We start from the raw sequence: 16,945 nt of genomic DNA on the forward strand, positions 1-16,945 counted from the left end.
TTCCATTTCCTTCATGAACCTCTCCAGCTTCCCTTTAAATGTATCCTTCTCATTCTTAAATGTTCCAATTTCACCGCATCCCAACACTGCCTGTATTCTGCATGCGCAGCAATAAAGATGCACATTCTGTGACTGCATTAGAAAGAGATTAAGCATAACACTTCTCACCGTACACAAATGTCAGTAACAATAGAACTTGGCTGGAAAAGAGCAACAGTCAGCACGAGAAAGGGAAGTTATTGGTCTGATGAATAAGTCATACTTAGAACAGTAACTGCACCTTCCCTCCCAGACTATGGTTAAACCATATTCTCGTGATTATCCAATTGGCCTTCAGTACTTCTTTTAGAGACAGACTGCATAAGCTTGTTGTCTGACATTTGGTTGAATGAACTTGGCTTTTTCTCCTTGGAGCGATGGAGGATGACAGGTGACCTGATAGAGGTGTATAAGATGATGAGAGGCATTGATCGTGTGGATAGTCAGAGGCTTTTTCCCAGGGCTGAAATGGCTAACATGAGAGGGCACAGTTTTAAGGTGTTGGAAATAGGTACAGAGGGGATGTCAGAGGCAAGTTTTTTTCACACAGAGAGTGGTGGGTGCGTGGAATGCACTGCCAGCGATGGTGGTAGAGGTGGATACAATAGGGTATTTTAAGAGAGTCTTAGGTACATGGAGCTTAAAAAAATAAAGGGCTATGCAGTAGGGAAATTCTAGGTAGCTCCAAGAATAGGTTATATGGTTGGCACAACATTGTGGGCTGAAGGGCCTTAATGTGCTGTAGATTTCTATGTTTCTAAAATGGCACTCGGCTTCAAAGAAATATTTGCCATTGGAAAAGCAGTTTCAGGTTAATATCCGCTGAAATGCAATGTTCAGTCTTTCTAACCAAACAGTGGTGCAAAGACGGCTGTGATAATTAACATACTGACCAAATTCCTCAACCCGTGGAAATAATAAAAGGGTTTACATTGATCTAAGGAGTCGTGTTGGTTCTCATTTCATGTTTTACCAAAGAGCCAAGAGAATGACCAACTGAACATTTATTGGTACATATGATGGCTTCTCCTTTTTGTGGCGATCACAAGGATCTTTGTTATAAATGCCAGTCTCTTTGAGGTTTTACGATAAGAGTTTTAAAGCCACTCACCGCCAACAGCTGTACATCGCGATACCATCTCCCACAGTACGAGTGCCAGCGAGTACACATCTGTCTGCTTAAATGCCTCAATGTCCTCCAAATTAATGCGCGACTCCAGCACTTCAGGGGCCATATATCTGGCTGTGCCAACCTACAAGGTACATAAAATGGGTAAAAATTGTCATGCCGGTCATTGGAATGTTATAAAATTTACAAGAAGCAGAAGGAAACCCCACACGACTAATACCCTGATTTAAATTAACTTATCCTTAAACTAAGGTCTATAGTTAATTAAAAGTTTATCCATAACCTTGACCAACTTCCTTTCTCCCTGCATGAAATCTGTAAGGAATCTTCTCTCCTGATCCACTGCTATTGCGAGAGTTCCACTAGGACTTTCTCTGTCTCGTTCTTGTGGTATGGGTGTGGGTCATGGGCTGAAAGGCATTCAATCTGGGATGACCAGGTAAGACGGCTGATCATTGCCTGGGTGCTGATGTGTGTCCATGTTATATTCCCTGAAATATATATGTTACTGCTCCCGCTGACTTTTTCAAAGTCAAGTCAAATTCTCCTGATTAATGGCTCCTTTGTATCCGATTGCAACTGCTTTCAGGAGACTGATGAAAGATTTCAATTTGGACCGAGACATCGAGCTTGTTTCGGGAGTGAAGCTGTTGGAGTGACTATTACAGCTTCGGGCGTCAGAGCTTGGAGTTCAATTCAGACGTCATCTGTAAGGAGTTTGTATGTTCTCCCTGTGACCATGTGTGTTTCCTCCAGGTGCTCTGGTTTCCTCCCACAGTCCTGCAGGTTAATTGGTCATTGTAAATTCTACCATGATTAGGCTAGGGTTGCTAGGCTGCACCATTCATTGGGCCAGAAGCACCTATTTCACATTGTATTTCTAAATAAATAAACTAATTAGTAAAGTAGGCCGACTTTAAACGGGGTCAATGTATAATTTCTATACATTAAGTAAGCTCTTTCAGCAGCATAGGCTGTTTTAAGGAGCAAGATTTCCTTAGGTGGTGAAACCAAGGGCTTCTTGCATCCACCTCAGAGTCCTCTTGTCTAGACATGTGACAAGCCCCCATTTGAATACATCACAATAACAATGGATAGTGACCAAGGTTATTATACAACAGCATTGGACTATCTAGAATGCCAAGAACCTCGAGTAAAGAGGGAAAACAAAATGAAAGGTAGTGAATTAAAATAAAATGAATTACAAATTTTTAAATTATCAAGATGGCTAGATAGGAAGTTAGATATGTACCTGTGAAACCTTTACATCTAATCTATCATCTAGAGTCACAATCTTCTTTCAGTTGGTCGATAAACGACTTCCTTATCAATGACATTACTATGAAATGCTGCTACTTGAAGTTCCCTCGTCTTTTTTTGAAATTGTCCAGCAGTAAAGGTGAAACAAATCAATATTAAACATTCAGCAGGAATTCAGTTTTGGAAAGAGGAAATTCAAGCTGATGCGTAATTAGCAAACACAGCAATCAATCCTTTTCCCCCCTCATTAGGATTGCATCTCCTTCATATTGGACTTGGTAGAAGAATGAGAATTGATTGCAGGAAGACTCCCCCAGCGGGGCTATCCAGAACTAGAAGACAGTTTCTGAACACGAGGTCAAAATGAAGCTGAGGGGAGAAAACTTCTCTTGACGGATTGTGAATTTCAAGTCTTCTCTACCCTGAGAAGCTGTGAAAGGCAAATCATTCAATATATTTGGACTGCAAAGACATCAAGGGGCACGGGAAGAGGGCAAAAAAAAGTGATGCTGAATCCATGTTTGAATCAGCTGTGATCTCAGTAAATGGTGGAGGTAGTTTCAGGGACAATTTGGCCAACTCCTGTTTTTATTTCTTAAGTTCTTGCCTGTGGTACTTGATACATTGGGCCTCATTACTCCTATACTGAACAACAATGAACTAGAAGTGAATGGGTGTCAAATGGACTGCTTCACACAATTTTACAGGCACTGTCCACTTCCTAGAAAGATACATTTTAACAGGGAGGACATCAAACAGTTCTTTAAATGAACTGGCTCCCAATTTGTTGGGCAAAAAGAAGCTTCAATCGATGTAAAATCCAACTCACAACCTGTTACTGGAGACAAGAGCCTACAAATGCAGGAATGTAGAGCAACAAGACAGTCTGCTGGAAGAACTCAGCGGGCCACGCAGCTGTCATAATGCAAGGTTTCAATCTGAAATGGTGACAATTTATTTCCTTCCCTCCCCCACCCCCCCTCCCATGAAGTTTGACACACTGCATTCCTCCAGCAGACTGTGTGCTGCTCTCCAACTTCTTATTGTTTGTAAAGGAATTCCTTACTAAGGCAAAGTATACCACCCCCCCCCCCCCCCATCTACAAACCTTCTGGATGCTTTAGCTTGAGCAATCAGTTTTATATTTCACAAGCTCACATGCAAACACCACAACCCTGCCCACATTAACAGGGTCGTACCTTTTAGTCTGAAGCACAGCCGAGAAAGTTGCATAAAAGTTCTCCCAAAGTTGGTTTCTCTTGGCATTACCACACTCCCAGTCATTTCGCGTCTCCATTAATGCAAACGCAATTCTACTTTACCATAACCGAGTTTACACAGTACCATTTTTGTGATATTATTGGCACAAGCTGTTCAAGTCAGATGAATAGTGGTATAATTTCACAAAGATTACAACTGAAATTAAATGTGGTTACACAACACCATGGCAGGCTCCTCATGACTGTCGATATCAAATGCTGTGACAGCAGTGCGATATCCTTGAACCAAGATGTCATGTTGTGGACACCCTGTGATCCAACACTGTGAGACATCCATCAGGGCATGCTACCAACTGGTACATTGCAGGTTGGAGGAAAACGCGCACTGAAGCTTTGGGTAGCCAAAGCAATGGTTCAGTGGGGAAAGACCACAGTCTACGCTCCTTTCTCTGCAACCCTTGGAACGGCTGAGTTGGGTGGGGACACTGAAATGGCACATCACCATAGGGAGCCACACAAGCAGTGATGGTACTGTGGTTTGAAAAAGCAAGCCAACACTACTGAATGTATTAATGACAAATGTTTAAGTTTTGTACCGTTTTCTCTTTTGTATTACTACTAAATTATGAATTAAAGTTTATTTTTGAAATAAAGAATTCTTTGAACCAATACCAAAATGCACTTCCTGAGAGAGACTGAAAAATCAGGATCATGTCTGTTCTCTGAGTTAGAGAAACCCGCAACGCTTGACCCTTTCTGGAAGAGCGGGGTTGACACGCTTCTCATCGATGCTCTAGTTAACATTTAATCTTTAAGCAATATCATTTAAAGCATTGCTTGAAGATACATTCCATTGTTGTTTCCAGGTCCTTGCTGTGTTTAAATTAGTTGCCATGTTTACATCAATACTAGAAAATACTTGCATCTTAATTGGTTTTGCAGTGCACTGGGACATTTCTGGGTTGTGAATGGTGCCTGCAGGCAGGGTTCCTTATAAAAACATCACCACTAAGAAGGGACGGTACAAGGACCTTGAATGCTTAAGAACACCATTCAGCTTGAAAATGCACAGAACTCCAAGCTCAGGCGAGAGCCCTGTGAATCAGAGGTCCAGCCTTTCTCCTGAAGGACCCCATCCAGGAGTCACAGAAGGAATATTCAAGAGTCAAAGGAATCCGGCCCTGAAATATAAAAACACGTGTGCAATATATGCTTCCTGTGAGAAACATAGTCATAGTACCCCAGTGGTATTGCCCAGAATGACTGAAATGGTGCTCTTGCTGAAATGAAACAGGAGGCAAGTGTGCCAGGGACAATGCTCATCTCACCTGCTGTCCTTAACACACACACACACACACACACACACACACACACACACACACACACACACACACACACACACACACACACACACACACACACACACACACACACACACACACACACACACACACACACACACACACACACACACACACACACACACACACACACACACACACACACACACACACACACACACACACACACACACACACACACACACACCTCTTGAAGTCCTTCTGTCTCACAGAAAATAGTGTCCTATACCACACAGGCCAAGACTGATGAAGCTTCAAGCTGAAAGGCGAATGTCAACCAGGTAGGATTCTCACTACCAATTATATATACTTTTATAAAAAGAGTATCGCATATAGATTTCAAAATGCTGAAGAGACTATTCCTTCAGCTTGTCTGCGATGTGTGTTGGTCACTAAGTGGTGGGGAGAGAACTCAGGACATACTGATACATTCCAACATTGTTTTCAATGTTCAAGTTTTCATTACCGACTTCAATTCAGTTGTGCCATATGGAGACAGGATGTTAATCCTTGACTAATACTTTCGTTCCAAGCAACCAAAAATATCCTATTTGGCAAATCCAATAAGATGCCTCCGAACTGAACAAAATTTTTTTAAAAATGGAAGAGTAAAGCATGCAAAATGCTGGAGGAACTCAGCAGGCCAGGTATGGAAAGGATGAAAGCGCAGATGTTTTGGGCTGAAACCCTTCATCAGAAACCCTAGTCTGAAAAAAATGAAAATTTCAGAATGTATAAACAAACAAAAGACAGATTTTTAAAAATTTGTGGTGAAGATTTGCATTCCACTGGTACAGGAAAAATTCTATTTCACAGGAGCAGTAATCAAAACTGGCCATTGTGCCACAACAGTATAGAAAAAGAAATAGATCAAAGAACAGAAAATAATTAAAAAGTTAAAATGGAAGACTGAGAGTTTCAGGATGCACGGTATGTAAATGAAGCCCTAGTTGGATCACACTAAGAACACCGGACTATTTAGATTAATATCACATTTTAAGATGTGCATTATGTTTACACTGGATGCCACAGACAGGGATTAACTTCACATTTATCCATGCATTCTTATCTTAACCTTTAGAATGAATACTATGTAGATTTTACTTGAAATCAAAGGGTTAAGTTAGAGAAGGGATTGCATGGATAAATATGAAGATAATCCCCAAAATTCAGATTTGATTGAGATTATAACTGAAACTGGCGAGAACCTGTTCTTATTGGATTGGAAGTTTAGCAGACAATGTAAACTTCTTTGCCTCAAGACTGAAGCCAAAACAGAAACACTTCAATGTGCAAAGGGTGGCAGAGATTCACAACTGTCCTGCTAACTGAGGCCTAGTTAGCTCCAGCTCTTGGCTTGGTTTATTTTTGATATCCATGGGGGAGAAGTTGGGTATGCAGAGTTAGGTTACAGATCAGCCAAGTTGTGAGTGAACGATGGACCAGACCTGACCACCTAGTCACCAACTCCAGTTCTGGTATGGTTGAAAGGACCTGCGACCCAGAAATCAGTTCTCGAGCTGTGGCGTGATACCGATTAGAGTCGGTGCCTGCAGCTACTATCTACACGCGGGCCAGTGGAGCGACAGTACACACCCCAATCATCAGTGCTCAGTCTGTATCCCAGTAACGGACCCGCAGTAAAGAACTGACTTGGGACTGCGGTCTGGGATCTGCATTCTGTACACCGGTAACTGACTGTGATTTCTAGTGTTCCATTGTTGAGGTAGAGGTAGGGTTCAAGAACCAGATGGTTATAGGAAAAGAGTGGTTCCTGAATCTGGTGGTATCAGACTTCAAGGCTTCTGCACCTCCAGCCTGACGGTAACAATGAGAAGAGGGTACTTTACATCACTGAGATGCCATGTCACGTGGTTTTGTTTTGATTCGGGCATGTGATAAGGCCAACAACAAAGAAGTGGGAGGGAGGGCATGGGCGAGGGAGGCCAAATCAAACATTTTCTCAACTCCACTGCTCTTCAGTGAGTTGAAGTCAACCGGGCCTTTTTCCTTTACACAATGATGATCGAACCTGTTTCTGCATTTAGTCTAATCATACCAAACAATACTCTGGGATTTCCACAATCTGCACATTGCAGCAAAAGTGGTTTCTAAGACCAGTGCAGGGGAAAGAGGATGGGGTGGGTGTGTGGTCCGCAGCATAGGCTCACAGAGAGGCTTAGCATACTTGAAAGTCAATGACTCATTATTAAGAAGTATTAGCTAAAATCCACAGAATGAATGCTATTTTTTTTTTAAAAAGACAGATTTGGTCTGACACTTAGCTGCTAAGTGCAATGTCAATGCCACTCGGGGCTGCAAGGCTAGAGCTCAGGTTTATGTGCTTTGAAGAACGCTCCAGCTACAAAATAGGGATGAAGCCAGCCATGAGAGGACTATATTGTTCACGGCAGTGGATTATGAGAAGATCCATACTGTCAATACTTTGGAAGACTTGGCTTCAGCAAATCAGCGGAGGCAGTAAAAAAAAACATTAGCCAGGAGTCTGTGGGTTCCGGTACTCCTCCAGACATTTGGCGGAGTGGTCCCAGCTAAACGGGGAATTGTCACACCAATGGAGAATTTAAACCAGGTATCTGCCTTTCACTTCATGTGAAGTTAAAGGCCAATGGCTTTCTTTCAGAGGGAGGGAACTGGAACGCTGCAGACCAGCCCTACTCTGCCACATTCTCCCTCAAACAACTGAGGAAGCTTTTCAGATCATCGTTGAAATGTTGTATGCTGAAACTTGCTCTATGTCAAAAGATTGCAGTACAGGTCGAGTACCCCTTATCCAAAATGTCTGGGGCTGGCAGTGTTTCGACTGCTTTGGAATATATAGTGAGATAGCTCGGGGTTGCCATCATTTCTGACTCTGTATTTAAGTGCTGCAGGTAAGCAGTCTTCATCTTACACTTATTCATCACACATATGTACTTAACAGTAAAAATTATTACATACCACTAATACAATGCAAACATAACGTGTGCAGGCTAACAAAAGCAACACAACAGCATTGGGAGAATACCTGAACCAGCTGTTGAACAACAACAAACAACGGCAGGCTTTCAGTCTGTACCTACGATGCGTGTTTTGATTAAAAGGTTACAGGGCACTATCTGTATTTTACTTGAAGGTTTTATGTAAGGTACAAAAACCAATCAGCATTGTAGACTTGTTCTGGTGTAAGATTTTCATCGGCGACGCTCTGCAAACTCAAATGACTTCTGCTGCTTTGGGTCTTTCTTGTGGCTGCTGCTTATATGATGGCCCTGCGACAGTCAAGTTAGTTTTTCATGACATCTGTGTATACATGTACAGTACTTGTGCATACAATAACAAACTAGTCTTTGAAGTACAGGGGATTCCAGTAAATTGGGACACATCAGGTCCAGTACATCTTGGTCCCATTTAGCTGCCCAATTAGTCAAAGTTTCATGGCATCAGCTAAAAAGATTTATTTTAAAAAGCTACCATTTAATTGAGTAACAAAATACAGAATAAATTGGAACACTATCAATCCTACTACAGTACTATAAAACTATGCGTTAGTTCCTGATTGTTATCGATTGAGGAATTCATTCAGTGTACCTGTAAGCTGCCGCATTTTTTTTTTGGATTAAATGTAATTGAACCAAATTAGTGCAGACTCTTGGTGTAGATAACAGACTGCCTTCATACAATGCTATTGGTGATCACATCATCCCAATCTTCATTTTCATTGTCATTCAAGATGATTGCCGATACCTTCCAATTCTTTTATGCTCCTAACTCGAAGGAGTGAAATCGTTACATTTTCACTCTGCGGTGTTTCTGGCATCTCCAAGCTGGAATGCTTGAAAGCGCAGTGAGCAAAACAATTCTGATTCATCTTACTGCTCATTTCTCAACAACTACCAGTCACAAAAATCACTGCTTTTTGAACATGAGCACAAAAATGATGCTATTTAAAAACTGTTCACTCTAAGCGCAGTTTAGTGTCTAAAGGCCCCAGAAGTACATGCATCTGACGCTAGTTAGAAACCGTTTGGCACAGTCTCATGGGCCAATTAAACCTCAGAGTGTCCCAAATAAATGCTATTTACTCAATCAGGTTTTGTTCTTTAAGAATTGTTCCAATTAAGTGGCTGCTGTAATCCACTGCACTTCAAAACATTTCACTTGCTTCAGATGTGCTGAGATTATAAAGAGCAATCTACAAAGACAGAGCTGAGGCAGGAGAAGCTTGGCTGGACAGAGTGTCGAGGGATATAAAGCCAAGGCATGAAAACTGAGCTCAGATGGTAGGTTAGTCCGCTTCCTCTTGACCTGAAAAACCCTTAAACTACCTTGGACTATATATATTTCTTCAGTATTGTACTAGGTCATTATGTCTACTTTGTACAACTCATGCATAATTTGTGTTAACTTAAATTTGTTAACTTGCGTTTGTAATACAACGTGCTGCTGAAAGAGCCAATTTTCATGGCATGTATACCCTGTGTATGTATGTCCAAGATGACACCCACACTTACTCCTGTAATTACCCTCCTGCATGTTAGCACTTCACTTACAATACCACAGGACCAATATCTGAATGATCACCCCCATTTGGTCATCCTTTCAATGTTGAACATTCTTCAGACGCCCCCCCCCCCCCTTCAAATTCTTGCCACCAGTAAAGAGGAACCAACTTTCCAATGTGCATAAGACGAGGAAGTAAATGTCTGGCGACAGATTCAGTAGAAGTTATCACGAGGTGCTTTGATAGGGAGGGAACGTTTCCAGGGACACACAGAGGACACAGGGAGGGCCACAGACACAGCTGGGACAGGAGAATATTTTGAACTCAAGTGGCCTGTTGTCATTAGAAACGAACTATCAGAATAAGCTGGGGGGGGAGGGGTTAGAAATCAGACTCAATAGTAAGTTTCAGAACAGAATTGGATGTGTAACTTCTGTTCTGAAAGTTACTACTGAATCTGATTTCTTCCTCCAACCCCACACCTCTTCTGATAGTCACAGCCACAAGGCTGCAGTTTTTTTCTGTTTTAACTGGATGTGTAACTTAAAACAGAAAAAAGCTGCAACATTGTGGGACAGGCAGTCTGTGCGACAATAGGGATGGCCGTTTTAAAATGCTGACAGAGGCTGGTGGGCCAAATTTGCTCTATGATTCTAAGATCTACTTCTACGCCACAACAATAACTGAAGAAAATATATACATCGCAGTGAAATCATACACGGGACAAATAATCTACAGTGACGGTTTAAAAAGCGCTTGAGAGATTCCCTGCTTGCTTACTTCTGGATGGATGACTTAATTTTGAACTAGTGGCAGGTTCCACAACAGTAACACAAGCAGCTCATTCACACGCCACGACTATTAAATAGCATCGATCTGCTGGCTGAACGCCTGCTTACCCTCGTTTATTAGCGCAAGACAGTGACATTAATTGAGTGACAAATAGCAAACCCCTCACCAGACGAAGTCAGCCTTTTAGCAATGCCTAATATGCTGTGCATGTGGCTTTCAGAGATGCTTGTCAAGGCACCAGCACCATAAGCACATTAGCACAATTGGAAGAAATAGACCGTGACAACGCGAGTACGAATCTGGCCAAGGGACAGGAGAGGTGGTGCATGGCTGTTCTCAGGCTGAAAGGAGGCTTACAGTAGCGTTTGACAGAATGAGAATCACTGCTCTTTTTGATCTCTCAAGGCATGGAGAAAACAGGATATTGTTTACAAGTCTGAAAAAAAAACACCGCACATAGCAAGAACATTTTGAGAAGGGAAGAGACACACAAATGAGTTGGGTTGGTCCATTCATTAAGAAGAAGAAGGAAAACTATAAAATGCATCATGATATTTTATTTCATGTGTGGTAACCAAGGAGATGGAGTTGAATGTAGGTGGTAGGATAACTTGTGAAGTAGGAGCAATTAATCTATAGTTTGTTTACTGAGGCATAGAAGCAAGTGCCTTTCTCAAAGACAGATTGCATTCAGATGAAAAACTATGCTCAATACTGATCATACCCTTGAAAGACTCAAGAGTGCAGAAGAGGTCTGCTAGGATGTTGACTCTAGTGTGGAGACATCTCGGTACAGTTAAGTTCACAGAGGAGATTTTTTAAAAATTAGTAGTGCAGTTAATAGTGGGGAGGTGAGCTTCAGGACACAGAATGCCATCAACCAGTTGGTAAGATGGGCAGAACAAAGTCAAATGAAATTTAATCCTGATGTGTAACAGGGCTTGGAGATGTGCGCTGCATGACAAAGCCTCCGGGAGTACTGAGGTACAGAGGAACCTTGGCTGAAAAGTAAGGAGATCTCTAGATACAGTACTGCAAGTAGGCAAGGTACACTCATTAAACAAGTGTAGAACACAGGTGTACGAGAAGTCACGGTATAAAACACTGCTTAGGCCACGACTAGAGTAATGTGTTTAATCCAGGTCAGGTGAGAATATGACTGCACTGGAGAGGGTGCAGAGGTTCGAAAGCTTCATATAAAGTAAAGGCTGGATGGGCCGGGTACACATTCTAACTGAAGGTGACTTTGGAGAGTTAACCCTCTTAACACTAATCCTGGGCATCTAGCTCCCTCAGAAGCTTTTAGACAATCTGTGTGAATTAGTTTGTTTCAATTTCAAACCTTCAGAGGTGTCTAATCAGCTAGAATGTGCTTGCACAGTAAAGATGTACTTCAATCAGGCACAGCACGTTGAAGTAAATAATGTTATTGAAATTATATTGTCTTTAAGAGTATAGAACCTTGATGTACCACAACTTTGGGAAGACTTTGCCGAGAGAATGTCCACCATGATGGGAAAAATGTCTTTCACGTCCACAAATTTCTCCAGTGATTTAGTCAGTGACAAAAACAGGTACTTCAGGAACATGAGGGAAGGGGCCTGTGCTTATGGGCACGTAACAGAGTTGGTACAGGAAAGGAAATTTGATGGTGATGACGTAAATGAAAAAAAAACAGATGGAACAGAGTTCACACACACAAAGAATCAGAAGTTTTTGCTTCTGTGATCATTTGACTTGGGGTGGGGGGGTTGGGTAGGAAGGATGGCTATTTCCACAGGAAGTTTGTCTAAATTTATTTTTAAAACTTACTTTTCCTCAGAGACTCCAGGAACTGTTGAAGAGCCCTGGACAGGTTCAAACACCTGCTTTGCTCAACACAACTTTTCCCAAAGTTTATTTGCAGGTGTCAGGCTCCTAATTAGCACATGCCAAATCCTTCCGGAGGAGCTAATGACAAGCCTAAAAATAGGCCTGAGAAGTGCCTTAGTAGCATAGATTAGGTGCGGGATACATTTCAGTCAGCACTGTGGCTCAGAAACGAGTGCAAAGTGGCAGATACCGATGACGAGGTATTGCAGGCGCAAAGCTATGTGAATGGGGACAAACAGATGACCTTCCACTGTGGCCAAGGGACAAAATGAACCAAGGCAAAGCAAGCAACCTGAAAAAACACACTACAAGCTCAAACCATTCGGAGCCAAGAATCCCACAAACAACAGAATAGAGTTACTCCTGTTCTATTAGAACAGCAGGTTAATGGAGAGGATTAATGCCGTAGAATTACAGAGAGAATTAGTACTGTAACTGTATCCCTAAATTGCACAGGGTATAAACTACAGTCTGGAATCAGGCTCCCTACAGCTTTGCAATTAGACTGAATTCCAAATAACAAAAATAATAGAAACCTAATGGAAGGTGTTTGTTAATTAATCCAACAGCAATGAGCCAGTTACAAGCCTGCCTTGCATTTTAATGTGTTTTTCAGGAGCACGTTTAAAAATTGTTTGATAGAACCATATCTGAGGTATTAGGGCATTGGTAGAGGGGTGCAGGTTCAGAGCAGAGATAGTTTGAAAAGATAAAGGCTTCCACTTACCTGCCCGCTGTTAGCCAAGTCATCTATTGACAGAGATGACTCCAACCGCAATGACAAGCCAAAGTCACACAGGCAACAAGTCATGTCATTCTTCACTAGAATGTTGGAGCTTTTGAGGTCCCGGTGGGCAATGGGAATCTTTGGCCGGCCACAGGGGGTGTATTCACTGTGCAAGTGGGCGATCCCCCTGGCCAGCGACCCTCCTAGCAGGCACAGATCCTCCCAGCTCACAACGTGCCTCATCAAGTAGTCCTGCAGGTTGCCCTGGGGGTGATAGGCGGTGATCAGCCAGTACTGCTTGCCCATTTCTGTATCCCGCTCCTCTGCCGTCAGGAACTGCAGCACGTTCTCGTGCTTCAGGTTGACGTCAGAGAAGATCTCCTTCTCGTTCTTCCAGGACACGTACTCATCGAAGTGGAAGATCTTCGCGGCCACAGTCTCAAACTGTTCAGAGGTGCTCTGCCGTAGCTTGGCCTTGTAGACCTCGGCGAAGCGGCCTTTGCCTACGATGCCATCCAGCTCCAGGGGCAGCAGTTCGGTGTTGTGGTTAATGTTGTTGGCGCAGGTGGAGCTGATGTCAGACTGGTCATCGTCCAGGCGGATGGTGCAACCTTCGCTCCGGTCAATCGGCCCCCGGATCCGATGACCCGCCTTCTTGACCTTCTGATCCTTTGCCCACTCTCTGTTCAGGGCCTTCTGCCTCTGGACCCGGTACAAGTAATAACCGAGGGTCACCACTAAAGCAATGACGAGCAGTGGGATGAGAGTGACGAGGATCACTTTGGTGATAGATTCCACGTCCACTGGGATATCTAAAGTAGATGGATACCAGCAAAGTTGTAACAAAACACAGCCACCACAATCAGTTCTCAAAGTCACCCTTTTGAATTGAATATTAAAAACAGAAACCATAGCCCAAAATGTAACCATCCCAGTTCTGCGGAATCTCCCCCGAAGAAACAATACACCAAAAAAAGAACAAATCACACATCTTATGAATGGATCAGAGTTTATCAATATTGACCAGCTCTGGAGCATTCGAGCAAAAAAGAATCAATGGAGCATTCTGGCGGCTGTCAGCAACTGAACACTAACTGGTTAATCCTTGGGCTCTTTAAGGATAGAGAAGGGGAAACTTTACATCCTTTTTTGGAGAGTGATGGTTTTCCCCTGCTTACCTTTAAACAGTTAGATGTTGAAATTTGACACAGATGAACATGTCAGTGCCCACTTAACTGTTAAATTTTCCAATAATCTTTAGGAACTTTGTTCAGTCTATAATATTAAGTCGGTTTCGGGAAAGATTATGAGGCTTTCTGTTGGTTGGGGTTAATCATGGATATGGCATTTTAGTGATACACAAGTCCACACGCAGGCCAGTCAGTATGACCTGGAGAGCAAGCTGTTGCCCACGCAGCAGGCTTCCCCTCTCTACCCGGCTGAAGAATCCAAGGGAATGGCAGAAACCGGTAGAGTTTGGCACTAGCGGCGTCGCAGGAGTTGCCTGTCAGAGCAGGACTCACTGTAGGACTGCCTCAGGGTCTCCTGCTCCGGATTTTTCCACTGGGTTTACCCCTGAAGCCACCCCCACAACCGGGTATAGCTGCAAGGCAGCAGAGCTCTGAGATCAGAGCTTTCCCTTTCCTAGGCGAGATGCCAACCACGGCTGACGGACCCCATCAGCCTGAGGCGACTGGTTTGAAGGTGCATTTGCCCCTTCTTCTGTCAGTAGAAATGGTTCCACCAGGCTTAGTAGCTAAGCCACACGTGAAGGCCAGGAGCAGGACTTGGTTGTCAGAGGCTATTTGAGACACACACCATTAAGAGCATTTAATGGGTAGTGGGAGCTTATCCCAACTAGCTCCCCTGACATTAAGGAACCATTACATCTCATCAATCGCTCTTCTGCTTCCATTGTCTTGAATTAAGACTCCATGAGCCACCATGTTGCTTTGAGGTCAGAAGGTTATGGGATTAAGATCTCCGCCAAAAAAAAAGGCATGGATACATAATTTGGGAGAAGATTCCCACATGGCAAAGTGGGAGTGCTGGGCAGTCAGAAAGGTTTTCTTTCAGTTGAGATTTTAAATGCTTGTCTAAGTTGAAAAGATTTCACTGGAGTATTTCAAAGGTCAAAGGCCTCATTCTTTTAAAAGCCTCTCAATCGTCAAAGCCTCATTCTTGTATCGGCCAACATCTAATCCATATTATCGGATTATTATCACATTTACACTTGCAACGTCTGGCTGTGTGCAGAGTGGGTACCTTCCTCTATCATCGGTACAAAGGGGTCTCACTGAGTGCAAGATGCCTGGGAGATCCTGTGGGCCCAAGAAGGTACAACAAAGAGGAAAGCATTTCCTGTAAAAGTGTGTGGAAAGGACTACGTGTGTACTCAGCAACTCTCACTGCTCAGAGTGCTCCACCTTCAACGGAACTAAACAGCCCAGGAATCAAACCAACTAAGCTTCACAGGACCAATGTAGGTACTACACGGATCACAAAGGACTTTCTAACAGTGGTTCAAGTTGCTACCTGTTCACACCAAAGAAGCAGCAGCAGCTTCCTAAAGGGAGGATGGGGAAAACATGGCTAACAAGGGAAGTCAAAGCCAGTATAAAAGCAAAAATTCACTGCAGCGCCAGAGGATTGAGAAGCTTTTAAAAGTCAGGAGGGAACTAAAAGACCATAAGGAGAGAAAAGCTGAAATTAAAAGGTAATTTAGCCAATAATATATACTATTGAGGACACCAGAAGGTTTTTTTCCTCACCCAGTTATAAAGAGTTAAAGAAAGACAAGAATGGACATCAGACGGCTGGAAAACGGCACTGGCAAGGTAGTATTGGAGGGACCAAGAAATAACAGATGAACTGAAGGAGTATTTTGCGGCAGTCTTCATTGTGGAGGATTCTAGCAGTATGGCAGAAATTTGAGAGTGTCAGCGGGCAGGGCTGAGTGTAATCACTAATAATAAAGAGAAGGTGCTTGAGAAGCTGAAAGGTCTGAAGGTAGACAAGTCACGTGGACCAAACAGCACTCATTCTAGGGCTCTCAAAGAGGTAGCTGAAGAGATTGTGGAGGCATTAGTAATGATCTTTCAAGAATCACTAGATTCTGGAATGGTTCCAGAAGATTGGAAAACTGCAAATGCCACTCCACTCTTTAAGAAGGGAGGGAAGCAAAAGACAGGAAATTACAGGCCAGTTAGCCCAACATCAGTGGCTGGTAAGATGTTAAAGTCCTTTATTTAGGATGAGGTTGAGGTACTTGGAGGCACATTATAAAATGAGCCTGGTTGGGCTGCATGATTTCCCCAAGGGGAAATCTTTCCTGACAAATCTGTTGGCATTCTTTGAGGAAATAACAGGCAGGATAGACACAGGTGAGTCAGTAGATGTTGGTTATTTGGATTTTCAGAAGGCCTTTGACAAGGTGTCGCACCTGAGGCTGCTAAACAAGAATTCATAGTATTGCAGGAAAGATAACAGAGTTAATTTACAGTTACAAGAAAAAGCTTGTGAACCTTTTACAATTAGCTGGTTTTCTGCATTAATTACTCATAAAATTTGGTCTGATCTTCATCTAAGTCACAATAATAGACAAGCACAATCTGCCTAAACTAATAACACAAGTGTTAGTTTAAGTACACAAACACTTGTACTTTTCCTCGTCAATACTGAGCACACCATTTACACAATCACAGTCTAGGTTCAAAATGTATGGGAACCTCTGGGGTAATGCCTTCTATGAAAGCAATTTGGAGTCAAGTGTTCGAATCAATGAGATGTGATTGGAGATGTGGGTTGTAGAGGTGCTCTGCCCTATAAAAAAGGCACACCAAGTCAGGTTACTGACAGAGCCTGCCCTTCTCGAGAAAGATCTGTTTATATGCATCATGCCTTGATCAAAACAATTTTCAGAGGACCTTCGGAGAACTGTAGATATGCACGAAACTGGAAAAGGCTACAAAAGCATTTCTAAAGACCTGAGTGTTCATCTGTCCACAGTAAGAGAGATTGTCACAGATGAAGGAAATTCAG

General features: G+C 42.8%; 1 protein-coding gene across 1 annotated transcript in view; it reads right to left on the bottom strand.

The window, feature by feature from the left end:
• The window catches only part of tgfbr2b (transforming growth factor beta receptor 2b), an 80,018-nt gene that overhangs the window by 20,703 nt on the left and 42,370 nt on the right, over window positions 1-16,945 (bottom strand). Inside the window, exons 4-5 of the mRNA XM_073024061.1 lie at window positions 12,905-13,716; window positions 1,151-1,292 (exon numbers count right to left, since the gene is read on the bottom strand). Coding sequence (XP_072880162.1) covers window positions 1,151-1,292; window positions 12,905-13,716 — 954 coding nt within the window. The remainder of the gene's footprint in view (window positions 1-1,150; window positions 1,293-12,904; window positions 13,717-16,945) is intronic.

This window comes from Hemitrygon akajei, chromosome 20 (assembly GCF_048418815.1).
Source record: "Hemitrygon akajei chromosome 20, sHemAka1.3, whole genome shotgun sequence".
In the NCBI taxonomy this organism is placed as follows: domain Eukaryota; kingdom Metazoa; phylum Chordata; class Chondrichthyes; order Myliobatiformes; family Dasyatidae; genus Hemitrygon; species Hemitrygon akajei.